Below are 16,098 nucleotides of genomic sequence, written 5' to 3'. Positions count from 1 at the left end.
TTTGAAATAATCCATCATTAATGCAACACTGTCTTTTACCTCTCTTTTAGACCCCTAAGGAGTACGAGAGGGAGTACAGCCGAGAGCTTCAGCAGAAAGGTGTGGAGGCCAGCAAGTTTCATGGCTTTGCCTACGACGGGATCTGGGTCATTGCGAAAACCTTGACTCGCGTGATGGAGCTGCTCCGGCAGAAACAAAGGCAGAACACCTACCACAACTTCACTGTGGATGACCGCGAAGTGGGAAAAATGGTGCTGGACGTCATGAACGAGACCAACTTCTTTGGAGTTACAGTAAGTCATGGAGGAGACATGAACGTTATGTAAAAGTATGGCACGGTCTGACATGTTGGAAGTTAGAATGGCCTTGTTTTACTTCACTCGCTTTCACACACTGTGCCATCAGAGCACCTGCTGACTACACTTAATTGACGTATGCGATCACAGGGATACTCTCCAGGCACTTACGTACCGTTCATTTACATGTACATGCAGGAAAAAGGTTTTGTTAATATTGATGAGGCACCTACAGTGAGAGAGAGATGGAAAGACACTTACACATACACAGATGCAAATACGGTTTAAGGTAACACAATCAAAATGCCATAAATGTCACTGCTGATGAAGAAGCATCTTTTGGGGAGAATTAAAACATCTAGCTGTGAGTGTTTATGCGTGTAAACACTATGTAAATTATATATGCTCTGTGATTGTATGGTATGGGTTGGGCAAATGTCAGAACAACACGGCAAGGCATTAATTACCGCTCTCTGAGGCTGGAAGCATGTTTGCAGAGAAGGTTACTGAGCCATCCTTGTCTGTATGAAGCCCAAAGTGGTGCCATTTGGTGCTGCCGACTCACTCCAATGCATTCAAAATTGATCCTGGTGGCTACGCTAGCTACAAGCTGTGTGTGTGTGTGTGTGCTTGTGTGCTTGTGTGTGTGTGTGTGTGTGTGTGTGTGTGTGTGTGTGTGTGTGTGTGTGTGTGTGTGTGTGTGTGTGTGTGTGTGTGTGTGGGCCTGCACTCACTCTCACTTCCTATTGAGCTGTTAGAGGATATCTCCTGTTCCCTGTAAAGGCCACTCTGTTATTAGAGGATGCCATGCTGCCCCCAGTCCAGACCGCCAGTAGGCATGCAGGGCCTTGCAGTACATAAGAGCATTTCTCATATCATATTCATAACTGTGTTTACAAATAAATGGCCTGAAAAAAATGTGGAGACGAGGGAGAAAGTTTGACTATACTAGGAAATTGGAGAGGTACAGTGTTCAATAAATGCTCTGCCTTTTCTCATAAATACTGAATAAGTGTGGATGGCAGGGACACAAGAGGGAAGTGGATAGACACAATAAAGTAGAGATACATATGTTAATGCAGTATATATGTCAACAGGAAAAGTGAGGAGGAGAGTGAATGTCTCAGAGAAAGGCAGTACAGGCTATAGACTTCTGTTTTTGTGAGGTCCTTTGGGAGGTCCGAACATCCAGGGGGCACTATATCAAATCCTCACCCCTCTGCTCTCACCTCTCTCTCCACACAGACCCACTCAAGGCTGCTGACACTGAGTCTTTCCACAGAGACTGAGGGAAGCAAAACAACACAGGAATATCGACAGCCATGTAACAGTTCATTCACTTTTTACTCCAGGCGCACAAAAGATGATGAAGTCCTGTTCGGTTGCTTGGATAGGCAAGCACTCCTATTCTCTGCTTTCATAACTGTATTGATTCATATTGATCCTACACATGTCGCCATCGGAGGCAGAACGAGTACTCAAATCCTTTACTTGAGTAAATGTAGCAATACCACAGTGTGTAAATGCTTCATTACACTATAAACCCCTGCATTCAAATGTTTGATGAAGAAGAATTGCAGAGGTATGTGCCTCAAAATGTGGTGCTTATTATGATGAAGGACACTTTTTAGAGTGTTTTGCCCTGAATGTAAAAGCAGAAACTTTTAGAAAGGATTGAAAAACTTAAGTGAGGTATTTGTACATTACATTGCACTTAGGTACGCTGTAGTGCTTAAGTAAATACACTTGCTTACTTTTTGGGAGCCGTCATTGTCAATCACTGTCCCACTTTATGAATGAATCCCATTAATACTGCTGCTTTGGAAATGTTCAGGATAGCTCCAGTCAACCTGCATGCAAAGAAAATAAAACATCATTTACATACATAACATTTTCTTCTAATGACATTTGCACTTTGAAAACCACAAATCCTCAATAGAATAAACACATCCTGAGCATGAAAATTGTACACGTGGTAAACGGTTATGTTGTTTGAAGACTGCAGCTCTGCAGAATAATTAAATGCATCTTTGTGCCAAAACATTTTAGATCTTTCAACTATTATAGCTGTTCTTTTAAGGGATTACATTAAATGAGATCAAAAGCGCTGTGGCTGTACCTTAGCACACACGTAGCACATAGAAACTTCCACCCACACATGACAATCAAAGACACAGGAAAGCAGTTTCCCCTCCACACTGCATACATCCTTCATGCTGTTTTCAAATTTGGATTTCAAAAGCAGCTGTTACACAACCTAATCGGTTTGCTCGTGGACCGCAGTAACTTCCACTGGCTTTCCAACAAAATGAATCCACATGCATGCACCAGTGAAATGGCAGTGAAATTAGTGCTTGATCATTCAGGATCAAGCACACATGCGACGTGAGCCTCATGTCTTTCCTGATGTCACGATTTTCCGCTGTGTGTTTGCTGTTTGCACACAAGCGTCTCGCGGGGCCAAACCATTCCGCACTGATCTCAGTCCTGCTGCTGTATCCGGAGCAGAGGCAGGAGAGTGATCATGGAGGGCTCCATGGTATTGATCTGGCTGCTGTCAGGGCCACAGAGAGGAAGGCTGACATTAGCTGGGAGAGACTTTCACGGCGGAGAGAGTGCAGATAGCTGCCAGAGCCACAGGATGATGTACACTGGAATTCACCAGGGAGGGCCACATGGAAAGACTGGTTGTGGTTGGGTATGACATGTGTGTGGGTGCAGCTTGTTTTGCTGTTTTTTTTTTTTTTATCTGTGGTCAGTGGTCATCGTGCTGGTATCAGTGTCTTTCTGGGTAATGGCGAGGAGCTCAGCCTGAGGCTTGACAGTCACCTCAAACAGACACACTGAGGTGAAACAGAAGAGAGTGGTGGGGAGGGGGCTGTATGTTCATGCGTTATTCCCTGTTAATGTGTGTATGTGTGCACGCATCACAGTTCCATTCGCATCAGCTGTGTTCGCACCTCAAACCCTTGAAAACCTGGACGATGTCACACCTGCAGCCCACGGGCCGACATCTCATTTGACCCCAGCACTCCTGTCACTGACAGTATTCTCACCTCTACAGACAAAGTAATACCTGGCTGCCTCCGCCTGTCTCACCTCAGAAAGACACATTCACACACACACAAAAACACGCGCGCACACACATCAGCCACTGTTGTGACTCAGGTCTGAACGTCCTTTGAATACTAGACAAGGGACACCTGTCTGGGTCAGTACACTCCAGTGAGGTTTCCTAAGCTACAGAGGAGCATAATACCTCGTGGAAAGAGGCTTTTTTCACGGCGGCTTCTTTGAATTTTGGTCAAAGGAGGTTAATTTAATCTTTGTAGTGCAGACATTTATTTCCAATTAAGAATGTCAGAGTCGTTGCCTCTGCATATGTTTGATATACTTTGCATATTCTGCAAACCGTGTATACACTTGAGAGAACAAATTGGGGCCTATCAAATAACTACACGCCATTTCAATAAGGTTTGCGATAGCTCCACTTTTGCTGATGTGAAGGGCAATTATAGTGGCAATGCTAATGCACAGTGAGAGCACGATGGCACAGCTAGTCTAGAAACCTGAATACATACACTCACTGTCATTACGGGTTCAAGTCAAGTTCCCCTGTTTTCAGCCCACATTGCGCGACCCTGTTTACACACCACAGTTATCTGAATGCAATAACTAATGAGCTGAACCGAGGTGCACTGCGCTGTCCTACTTGCACGTCAGGCATAATTGCATAGCATATTGTAGGAAAGAGCAGCGTGTGACGAAATGAACTTGATGGCGTTGACAAGTCAGATTGACACTGCGGTGTGACATCGCTCACAGAGGATCTGTTGTACATCACCAGGGTAAAGGCAACATCGGAGACCGCGTGTCTCAGCAGCAGCTCGCACGCCAGGCATCGCCGGGGACGTGTGCATGTACATAAGCATAGTGTGGCAACCTATTAAGTGCAGACACATAGACGTGCTTGCGTGCGCACACCCAGACAAACATCAAAGATGCCACACAAAGACTGGGATTCAAACAGAGGGGTGGGATTCTGCTCCGCTACTTCAAAGCCTGCCATCTTTTTGAGGCAAAATTGGCTCTCCAGCTTCCTTCCCCATATTTCCCCCTCAGCTGTCTTTTAATCAGCCAATGCAAATGCTCTCGTTCTCTATCTATCCATCCATCTATCTATCCATCTAACTCTCTCTCTCCCACTCTCTGCTCTCACCTTTGTTAGCCAGCCAGTAATATGTAAACCCAGTTAAATGTGTAATTAAGGAGCTCTGTAAGCAGATGGCGAGCTGAATTAATTGAACAGTCTTGGTAGATGAAGAGAGAGGAAGATAAAGAGACAGAAGGAAGGAGAAAATAGAGCGAGAGAGGGAAAGAATGAGAGTACATGGCAGAGATGAATTGAAAGAAGCCAGATTGATTTGAATATGTCTTACGATATTGCCGCACAGTTGAATTGCTTTTGTCTACCTTGTGTACGTTTTGCAGGACGCTCCCTGGCTCCAAATTGCTCATGTCTGAATCAAAGACTTTCCATCGCTGTTTTCCCCGTCGCTTTAGGTTGGCTGCTTGACAGATAAAAACACACCTTTTTACGCTAGAAGTTAATATTGAGAAATAAAATGTCAAATAAAATCTCAGCGACATTGACCATGAGACACAGTTCTGGAGCCACATGTGAGACGATCTTAAAGAAGTGCCTTTTCAATGCTATCTGAGCCCAGATTTGTACCAACGTTGTGTGAGCAAACACGTTCAAATCGGGCAGCCTTGCTGATCTGATGTTGTTCCAAGGATATTAGCAAATGAATTGGCCCAAAGATAATTTTGTTTACCTCCATAAACAGATCAATTTTGGCCACTTCTAATCAAATGAGATGCAGTATGTGCAGGAGCCGAGATTCTGCCCTTTGCCTGCCAACACTCCAGTATTGGGAAAGCACTGTGCATAAATTTAGTTGAACTAAGCTCCTTTTTTTTTCCTACAGAAATTCACTGTACTGCTTACGCTGCATCTTCTGCAGCATAATAGGATGTTTTTAGAACTTAAATTATGTATGCTATGTGTTAGATTAAAGACGCATATTACAGTTTTTGTTTTGCCTTCTTTTTCAGGGCCAGGTCATGTTTCGGAACGGAGAGAGGATGGGCACAATAAAATTCAACCAGTTCCAAGGTAAGTGTGAGGCTGCTGTTCCTGCTCTGGTGGAATCTAAAAGTCGCAGGGCCTGTGGTGCTTTACTGTGCTTGATCTCCTCTGTGGTAATATGATGTATGTCTGGACAGTTAAGGTTTGTATAAAAACATGCCTCAGTGCTCTCTGTCCTCATAGCATCATCCTTAGGTTGTATTTGAGCCAGCAGGGCCTGCTGAGTGGGAGAATAACCCAGCGATTGCATCTTGATGCAGGGGATTCCCAGCTCCCAGGCTCCCCAGAATGTATGTAGCACGCTGCATGGGGCTGTTCAGTCCTCTCTGCCCAACCGTCTTATCTTCCCCACTGCAGAGGGGCTCGATCCCTCTGGCTGCTTACATCACACTCTGCGTGTGAGATAGGGGAAAGTGTGTCTGTGCTTAAGCACATGCTTGTGAGTGTGTGTGTGTGTGTGTGTGTGCGTGCGTGCGTGTGTGTGTGTGTGTGTGTGTGTGTGTGTGTGTGAGACTCTGTTGGTGCATGTATGCTAATGCGGAGCCCAGGCTCAGTGGGTTTGACAAAAAGGGAGACCACACATGATTTGTAGTCATTTAATTATTATTTCATGTTTAACTAAAACAAAATTTACAACGCCTGTAGTAAGAAAGTAAGAGTTTGTAGTGCTGCATGGACGTGTGTGGTGTAGTGAAAACAAGGGAATTTAATTGGTCAGTGGGAAAGATGCTGTGTCCCCATTCCATATTAGATAGTAATTATTCACAGTAAGTGCTTTATACCATTTATCTTTACATACTGTTTTTGCTGTTAATAGACTAGTGATCAGTGTTTTTACAGTTCTGCACTGAAACCAAAGAAAAAAGTGTGCAGACAGACATTAATCAAACTGTGAATGGAATTATGCTTATTTTTTGTTTTTAAGTCATCCCTCAAAAACACTGCAAGCCACAATTATATTTTATATGCTTGCTGCTGTGAGTCACTCCTCTCTTCCTTTGCATTGCATTGTGGGATAATAATATACATCAGCAGCGCACTCAACAAAACAAAGTGTGTATTTCAGTGGGGTTTTTTTTTTTTTGCATTTTGTTGAGTTGCGAACAGCACACTGCAGTCTGAAAACCTGCTCAGACCCATCGTGTGGTATGGAAGTGGGACATGTACATGGTATGGACAGGCCGACAGATTGAGGCACCGTCTTAAATACAGTGGGTACAAGGACATAGGTGCATGACATTATGGCATTGTGCCTGATGACCCTCCCATCTCTACCTGTAGTTCACCTGCAAGAATAAAATCAAACAGCAGGAGGAGCACTAACAGGGACAGAGCGCTATCACCAAAAACTGGATGAGTAGTGGGTTATCAAATAGAAAAGAGGAGAGGAAAGTGTGTGACCACAATATTCCTACACTGTTTGTCTCTATGTGTGTGAGAGATTTTCAGAAAAAATGCACAAATGCCTTATCCTGAATCTCTTTCCGGCTCCATATTTCTCTTCTCCCTGAGCTGCTTGTCCGCTGTGTCTCAACACACACTTCCCTCGACCAAATCCTCCCCCGTGTCAGACCTATCTCCCTCCGTCTTCTCCTTGCTTTATTATATCTCCTCCATCCCTCCTTAACCTTCACTCTATCACTTCTTCCTCACTTGTCAGGGATCTTGAATTTGTCACCCTTTTGACACCAAGAGCCTGAGCTGGGTGGAGAGGAGAAGAGGGACAGCCCCGGCTTGAATATTTCAAAAGGCAGTGATCCTCAACATGACCCTATCATCTGTCCTCAGCCTCTGATCCTCCATCTTACCCTGTCAGACGTTCTTTGTCAGGGGTCTCCATGGCTCTCACTCCCACTGTCTCTCATGGGGATAAGAGATAGCTCGCTACCGGAGGTCTTGATCACAGCTGCAGTGCCTCTGAGTGCAGATTTTAAATAAACACGCTGGTAGATAAGTAAACATGGCCCTTCAATAATATATATATCAGTCAGGTGAGGTTGTGATATGTGTGGATAAAAGGTTAGGATGTTTTAGATCTTAAGGTATAAGTGATAGGATTTCCTATCTACAACACCCCTCAAGTAAGAATTAACTTCCTGCTTTTCAATCATCGTCTGTAGGATTTTAAACTAGCAACACCCTCGCTGCTGTCAGTTTACCTCCAGGCAATAGTCTTCTCACAGTCCCTTCAGCTTAAATAGCTCACAAGAACATCGTTGAACTGTACCTCCAATGCTTTTAAATGAAGCAGCATTTTTTTTTTTTTTTTTTCCATGTTAGAATTTGCAGTTCTGACATGAAACAAAATAAAACGGTAACTTGATCAAAGAGAAACTAATGTGAACAGCATGGAAAGGAGCTCTTAATGAGTTTATTCACATTTACAAACACTGCAAAAGAGACGGGTCAGAACGAGTGCGATAAAAGATGCCTTGGATTCGGCTTGACTAAAGAGTTCTAGTGCACGTCAGGTTACTTCTTGATTTATTTATTTGTTTTTATTGTGCCAAGAGGAACAGTTTTGTGATTGAGAATTAGAGTTATTATTAACACAGAAAACTGCGCGGAGAAAGAGGAGCAGTATTCACAGCTTTACATTAAACAGTGGTAGAAAGAACAAGGTGCATTTACTCCAGTACAGTTCATAGGTACTGTGTATGTCTACAGAGGAATAAGTGATATCAGGCTTGGCTGCGCAGCCAGTACTTGTTATTGGGATAAATCCACACTTCACAGTTTTGTTCTTTTTACAAGATTTGTTGACAGCAAAGAAATAAAGAATTTTGCCAGCCTCATACCTCACGTCTTTAGTCATGAGTATTTCATGTCAGGAAACTCGTAAAGTTCTGTGAAATCGCAGTTGTTTAAAGTAACTAATGAAATTAAAAAGCATGAAATGTGGTCGCACAGGCTGAGTGACAAGTTGAGTTTTACCAGGCTGCTGCAGCCATCAATATTCCCTGTGGGGACAGAGTGCTGGGATAGTATTTTAGCATCTCAAAGGCTGAGTGCTGATATACAATCCCTTCTGCTGTTTAGATCCTAACAAAGGACGTGGTCAAGGGAAACATGGTTATTGATCCTCGTTCAGCACTGGCAAGTTTGAGCAATACAAATCCCGATTGTGTATGCACATAAAATTTACTGTTCGGAAACTGTCACGTGCAGTATAGTCTGTGTAACATTTTCAACGTTTTGCTGATGCTTTGATGCCAGAATTGAAGATCAAATGAGGTGACTCACCGAGAGGAGAGGCGAGGGGAACATGGTGCCCTGTGATGCCGCAATAGCTGATGTTATCTGTCATTTTCCTAGTCAAGGACAATGCTGCTGAGGAGTTCAATGGGGCTGTAAGAGTGATAACGGGGAGAAGCGCAAAGAGATTCGTGTGTGTGCACACCAGAAGAAATTGCAGGTTGTTTGTCGTGCTTACAAAAAAGAATCAGAATAATCTGTCCTTTCTTTCCATCCCCTTCTTCTCTCCTCCCTGGTGTTCACTCTAAGTGAGGAATCTGTACGAGTGAAGGAGGGTAAGGGCCCAGCTTTGTCTGACAAGGTCATGCTTCCTCCAAATATTACAACTGAGGGAGTCATCATTGTTTCTAAAAGAGAAAACACTAGATCCTGAAATAGCTGTGATGAGGTTTGAGCAGACAGGGATGTTTACAAGCTGGGGTGTACAGCAGTTTACGGCCCTTTGACTGCGTCCAGGAAATCTTTAAAACAATGTGTGTTGCAATAAAGATACAGAGGTACAATTGCATTTATCTGTTGTTTCCTTCTGCATTATTTGGAGATTCTTCATTGTATTACAGCTGGTTTCTGTGATGTCTGCTCTTCCTAATAACTAAGAGCGTAAAAAACAGGAAGACAATTTCCTGGCTGACTGCTACCAGCGGAGAACCTTAAAAGATAATCTTACCGAGTGCCTTAAAAGTCTGTATTTTATTATATTAATAATGCGTTTTTGAAGATCTTGTGAGTTAAAGGTCTCTGTGAGGTGGTACCACTGTGCCAGACTGTGCAGCTTAAAGCTGAGCCATTTGTCACTGTGTCCAATTAATGTTTGAATTAGATTTATGTGTTCTCTCAAAGATTCACTCTCTCCAAATAAGGATCAGTGTGGCTACATTTTATAAACCCTTCAACCTGCTTTGTATCAGTGATCCATTATTTCAGCACTTTCTTGCATAATTAAGTTGGCCACCTAAAAGATTCACATGACCTGTCAGAGAATCAAGCTGGAAAACTCCAAAACTGCTTTAACCGTTAAGGCAGTTGTTCGGCATGTGGCCATACATGATGTCATTTTAGCTCTGTGAGCAGCTCAAGGTATGGCAGCATCGCTCTATCAATCTATTGCTTGGTCCATCCACCACTTTAATCCAGACTGAATTATATCAACATCTACTGGATGGATTGCCACAGTATTTTGTACAGACAGTCAAGGTTCTCAGATGTGACCTAATGACTGTGGTGATCCCCAGCAACGTCCTCTAGCATCACCATGAGGTTGACATTCGTGGTTTTGAGCAAAAAGTCTCAACAACCATGAAATTCGGTACAGACACTCACGTTCCATTCATGCTCTGTTCAATTATGCTGTGATAACTTTGGTACCTTTATAGCCAGCAGCTTCATCAGCTCAATATGTGTCACATGCTTTGGTTCAAATACCAGCAAAACTCATGGAATCACCATCAGGCTTAGCTGGACTGAGTGGTTAAGGCTAATTAACAAATGTTAGCATGCTAACCTGCTAAGCATCAGCGTGTGGTCATTGTGAGCATGTTAGCATGCTGACATTTGTATTTAGCAGAGTTAATTGCTTTGAAAGTGTAAAAATCAGCCCAGAGAGTGAAGAACAAATACTGTTGGCACCCAGTAACCTGTTTAAATACATAATAAAGTCTACATGTATGTGTGTGTTTCTTTAACAGATGGCCAGGAAGTGAAGGTGGGAGAGTATAACGCAATTGCTGATGTGCTGGACCTCATCAACAACTCCATCAGGTTCCAAGGTATGAAGGAGGCTAGATACAGTATGTGTGTATGTGCCTGCATGCGTGTGACTGTGTGAGCATCCACTCAGGGATGCAAAAGGCACTGAAGAACAGAAAGGTGTCCTGATGCATCTGATGTGTGTTTATATATACGATAAAGGACCATCACTTACGACATCAGCACTCTAGTCTCTAGCTCACTTGAACTCAAACTCCCTCCAGCACAGATAAATGCTCAGACATACTCAGACACCACCACCAGTGTAGGGACTCGCCACTCTCCTTTACCACACTAAACTGTGCTCTCTCAACTAAATTATTTACCAGTCCATTTTTCACCCCTCCCGTGGTTGCTTGTGTTGACATACTTTGTAATTTGTTCGATCCCCCTGGCTATTCTCTCCTCCAGCACCCTCCCACTCTTTCTCCATCTTCTCGGCCTTGCCCCACATACAGAAACTCTAGGACAGTGCCATCTAAGATGCTTGTTTCCACATCCCTGACCACAGTAAGTGGAGATGTGTAAGACGATGCCATTGCGATCGATTGGCACACTGGCGGGAGAAAAATAGAGCAAAAGATAAGAAAGTGCAGTGTCTAACCACAATAACTTGACTGTGGTGCATAGAGAGACATGCACTCAACTAGGGGAAACTGAGGACCAGGAAATAAGTGTCAAATAACAGGATTTCTGCTGTGGAAGAGAAAAAGATTTGAAGGGGGCAGGTTAAGTTGTCAAAGTGAAGAGAGAAATGTCGCTGTGAAAGTGAAAATGTCCAGAAAACCACTGGCGGTCAAATACTAAGTAAGTTTCACTGTTGCATCATTTTTGAAGCCCATTTTGAGAGGAATATTTTTTTCTGTTCTGTCTTAGGCGTGGAGCCTCCCAAAGATCGGACGTTTGTGCGTCTGCAGCGGCGCCACATCAACGTTCCGCTCTACAGCATCCTGTCCACCATCACTATACTGGGCATGCTCATGGCGGGGGCCTTCCTGTTCTTCAACATCAAGAACCGCAACCACAGGTCAGCATTCGGCATTGGTGAAGCACAGCCTTGAGAGTAGGGGGATAGACGTGGGGATTAGATGAAAGATAGCAAGTGAAGGTGAAATAGATAAACGTACGGTGCAGCAGGAAAGTAAATGAGGGGTTGGTGTTGAGGGAGAAGGAAGGAAGGGATGAGTGAAGGACAGGAAGAATCAGGGGAGATTGAATGGTATTGAGATGAAAGAATGATGAAGCATGAGAATGATGAGTAACCTTTCTCTGCAGGTACTTTATTATTTCACATTTCAGGCTCCTCCATACCAAAGCATTTTTGACAGGCAGGGTCAATTCCATTTTGATCCATTGTGCTCTGCTGTTCTCTTCCAGGCTAATCAAGATGTCCAGTCCCTATATGAACAACCTGATCATCCTGGGAGGCATGCTCTCCTACGCCTCCATCTTCCTGTTTGGCCTGGATGGAGGTTTTGTCTCTGACAAAGAGTTTGAGACCCTCTGCACTGTGAGTTCCCACAACACTATTCGCCAATATATAAAATGATGAATAGAAGTTGGGGTTGGATGCACGCCATATTCAGCACCAGTACAGCAAGTGAACGCTGCTCACTGGCTAACAAAATAGTTGTGGACCGAGACGTTTTACTATTTTCTTCATATATGTAACATGAGCTCAAATGTGCTGCTGGAACATGACTCACATGTACTGTGTGACCAACAGTAAGTGAACACTGATTGAATCTCTCTCTCCGGGTCTCCAGCTAGCATAGAGCACATTAAGCATCGCCCCCCAGGTAGCATTACTGTGTGACTATGTAGATGCTGGATTAATTAAAGAGTTTTGATTACAGTGATAACCAGTTTCCACTGAGATACCACCCTCCCAGACACGGAGGCACACACATACACACACACGCAGAGTAATGAGAGGCAGGGCACGTTCCGAGCTGCCATCCACCTGGCTGAAACGCTGCCGTAGAGCCGAAACAGAGCTTGTCACTTCAGAAGAGGTTCTTCAGCACAGGAGCACAGAGGTTGATCCATTCACCACCAATCAATATGTGCTGGTCTCCTTGCGAATAGATTGTGTAATTGTTTTTTTTTCTTCTCTTTAGCCAGTGCTCCCTGCCCAGCTTTATTGCTGTCTAGATGTGATAGAGAATGGCTCTTCAAGAATGAATGTGTGTGAATGCAGACTGTAAATGTTCACACAGACAAAAACAAACACATGGATCACATGCAGCAGTCAAACAAACAGAGTACACAGAAACACTCTGTAGCTATATTTAGGATATCATAGTCTATATTCAAATTGTACGCTTTTAAAACACGTCAGCCGGGTCCTTTGTGCCGAGGCAGTAAGATAGGTCTGCGTTTTGTTTCTCATTAAGATGAAATGCTCTCAGGAGTGTGACAGCTTCCATGGTCCAGGACGTTCTCCCTGGAGCTCAACGCTTCGAGACAAAAAAAAAATCAATCTGACAGCCTCTTATTTTTAGAAGGCTTCACAATGCTATTTCAAAACGAACTTCTTGAGAAAAATGCAAATACCTGTCAGATCTGATGTTGTTTTAAGCCTTGATCACCAGTTTAAGACATGACTCGATTATTTGTGTTCCTGTTGTTCTGGTAGGTGCGCACATGGATCCTCATTGTTGGATACACAACTGCTTTTGGCGCCATGTTTGCCAAGACCTGGAGGGTGCATGCCATCTTCAAAAATGTCAAGATGAAGAAGAAGGTAATGAAAAATATGTATTTTATAATTAATATATGAATCTCCAGAAGTCTAGAGGAAATCCTTCTACTGCTACATTTGACTGTTCAGATTATGAAAGATCAGTCGTTTCTATGCCTCCTTGACAAACATGCTTTTTCAAAACAGTGATAGCTCGTCTCATGAATGGCCATAACAGGTACATGTGATCCTTCCTGGTTTAATCTGGTTCTGAACCTTTTATTTCTTATCGCGCCATGTGCATCTGTTGGATAGAATAGCGATCAGTTCATAAAACCACAAACATCTCCATTAAAACATCTAGACTTGACAGTCTTATCCAGGAAGCTTCACAGGCGTTTTTGAAAGCCCAACACTGGTGTGTGGGTGCTTGTATTCACGCTCATGCTTTTCAACAAACACTCTGAAAGACTGGCAGCCGCTGGCACCTGCTTTTAGAATCTTCTCTGTGGAAAAAAAAAGAGAAAAGATTCAGAAATACAAATGGCTTTTTAAACATCTGACACAATCTGTTTCACTGGCCTAGTTATATAAAGTGGTGCCGAGCTCACTGAGTGTTGTAACTGTGTTTGGCCTTTTGTATTTATAGATCTCTCTCTCTCTCTCTCTCTCTCTCTCTCTCTCTCTCTCTCTCTTGCCCTCTCTCTCTCTCTCTCTCTTGCCCTCTCTCTCGCCCTCTCCCTTGTATATTGGAGGAAGTGTGGGTTGCCTGCCAGAGAGAGAGAGAACAGGAAGAGAGGGAGGAAAGAGGGATGGATCAAAGAGTTGAAGAGGTTGGAGGGATGTAGGGGAAGTAGTGGCAGAAGGGAGGGTGGAGAGAAAGAAGGAGGAAGGCAAAGCAGGACAGAGAAAGGGAGAGGACAAACAATGGCACTATCTGCAAGAAAAAAAAGTCAGGTTGACACTGTGAAAAGAAAAGAGGGCTGGAAAAAGAGGGCAAGGGACAGATGAAGATAAAGAGAATCCACATTACAGGGCAAAAGAGCCATAATCGAGCTCTACTTTAGCTTGAGTTTCCACTGCAGCTCTGCAGTCGGGTCAACACAAGATCGCCACGTTTGTTTTTTTTCAGTAACACTTCAGTATTAACTTGTTTCTGATTAGCATGCATATTGGTAGCATATTGACTCTTAAGTAGTCATTATAAAGCACTTTTAAAGCCTTATGCTGGGGCTTGGGGGTTACGGTTATTAAGGGTCAGGGTCAGGCTTGGGTTATTATCTTATGTACTTGACTTTCTATCAATAAGCAGTAATTAGGGAATTATTGAGAGAAAACTCTTAGTTAGCATCCTTGTAGTTGTAGAATATGGCACGGAGAATAAGGAATTAATATGTGCTTTATACTGACTAATGAAGAGCCTAAATGCTTCTAATATGCATGCTAACAAGCAGCTTTGGTAACTTGCGTACTTTGATATAAAGTTTTTCTTTTTTCAGCTGTTTTCAAATGAGTAGCACTGGACCTGGCCTTTCATATTTTTCACAGCAATCATTTGAAGAACACAAAACAGGTTTTCCTCTCTGAGCTCGGCAGCTTTACCCTGACCCTACATAGCCAATTATCTCTGCTCAGACCACCCTCTCCCACCCCCTTTTCCATGCTAATGGAGACAAAAGAAATGCTTCTTCAGAAGTAGTACTCACCCCTACTGCATATTTCAGCTCCTAAACCTCAAGACTCTGTCGGTTCATGGACTGGGTCTGTCTGCACAACACACACACAAGCATGCACACACACACACACACACGTCACACTTCCTCTGCACTGATTGAGTGCAGGTGCATCGGCTTCAGTAGACTGATAGTTGCTGTTGGTGCCCTGAAATCTTTGTCAACCACTGTCAAGGGAGGGAAGAGCACAAGTGTTAGGGCTGGAGCTGCATCCCTCACTCCCCCCGCCTCTCTTTCCTCCACCTTTTCCCCGTACACTGGGGAGAGCACCGATTGTAAATCAGGGGTGTTTTCGATAAGGGTTCCACTCGGTGGGCTATGGCCGGCACTCCTTCACTTCTTAAATAGCTCAGTGCCAGAGACAGTGTGTGTGTGGACGGGGAGGGGGTTGTCAGTCAATGTCCTCCTTCTCCAAATACACACAAACACACCACAAACACAGATAAACATACTCATTTACAAAAACATCACCCCTTACGCAACCCCTCACCCTCAGGGTTAGCAGCTACTTGTCAGTCTGCCTATCTCTGTAATTTACTGAGTACTCCTCAGTGACATATTGCTGGATGCGCACACACACACACACACACACACACGCACAGGGCAATGCTTAACAAACACAAAGTAGCCTTTAGCTCATTATGTTGCATGCACGCATGTATAGACACACACACACACACACACACACACACACACACACACACACACACACACACACACACACACATAATGATTGTGTACACACTTTGAGGTTGTCAGAAAATATCATCATGAGCAACTTTTAAAGTGTCACATTACTTCCTGGATCCTGATAGATCAGGGGCAGTGCACTGTTGTTACAATACCCTAAGGTTGGGCTACAGCATTTCAACTCAATTTATGTTACAGTATCAGAGCAGAGACAGCCAGCCCCTGGCCTTGTTGGATGATGCTACACAGTAAATGAATTTTTTATTTATTTTACAGCCACTTACAAGATAATATGTATGTATGTAGTTGAGTGTGAGTTCATTCTTGACATTGAAAACTGTTGACAAAAGCCCATAACTCAAGGGCTACTCACTAGTTTGTTCGGATCTGTGAACCACATCTCATAGGCGGTCCAGGGAGTTTGCTTGATTATGAACAGACATTATACACACACACACACACACACACACACACACACACACACACACACACACACACATATATATATTTGTTTATTTGTTTATGACAGACCCATGTGGACAT

The 16,098-nt window shown here is 43.6% G+C and overlaps 1 protein-coding gene across 1 annotated transcript in view; it reads left to right on the top strand.

The window, feature by feature from the left end:
- Positions 1–16,098, top strand: part of gabbr2 (gamma-aminobutyric acid (GABA) B receptor, 2) — a 165,593-nt gene that overhangs the window by 101,281 nt on the left and 48,214 nt on the right. Inside the window, exons 7-12 of the mRNA XM_076754518.1 lie at positions 51–293; positions 5,415–5,475; positions 10,389–10,469; positions 11,326–11,476; positions 11,827–11,959; positions 13,088–13,195. Coding sequence (XP_076610633.1) covers positions 51–293; positions 5,415–5,475; positions 10,389–10,469; positions 11,326–11,476; positions 11,827–11,959; positions 13,088–13,195 — 777 coding nt within the window. The remainder of the gene's footprint in view (positions 1–50; positions 294–5,414; positions 5,476–10,388; positions 10,470–11,325; positions 11,477–11,826; positions 11,960–13,087; positions 13,196–16,098) is intronic.

Source organism: Chaetodon auriga, chromosome 17 (genome assembly GCF_051107435.1).
Source record: "Chaetodon auriga isolate fChaAug3 chromosome 17, fChaAug3.hap1, whole genome shotgun sequence".
NCBI classification, from domain to species: domain Eukaryota; kingdom Metazoa; phylum Chordata; class Actinopteri; order Chaetodontiformes; family Chaetodontidae; genus Chaetodon; species Chaetodon auriga.
Note: the sequence above shows the minus strand (reverse complement) of the source record. Positions and strands in the feature narration are given on the sequence as shown.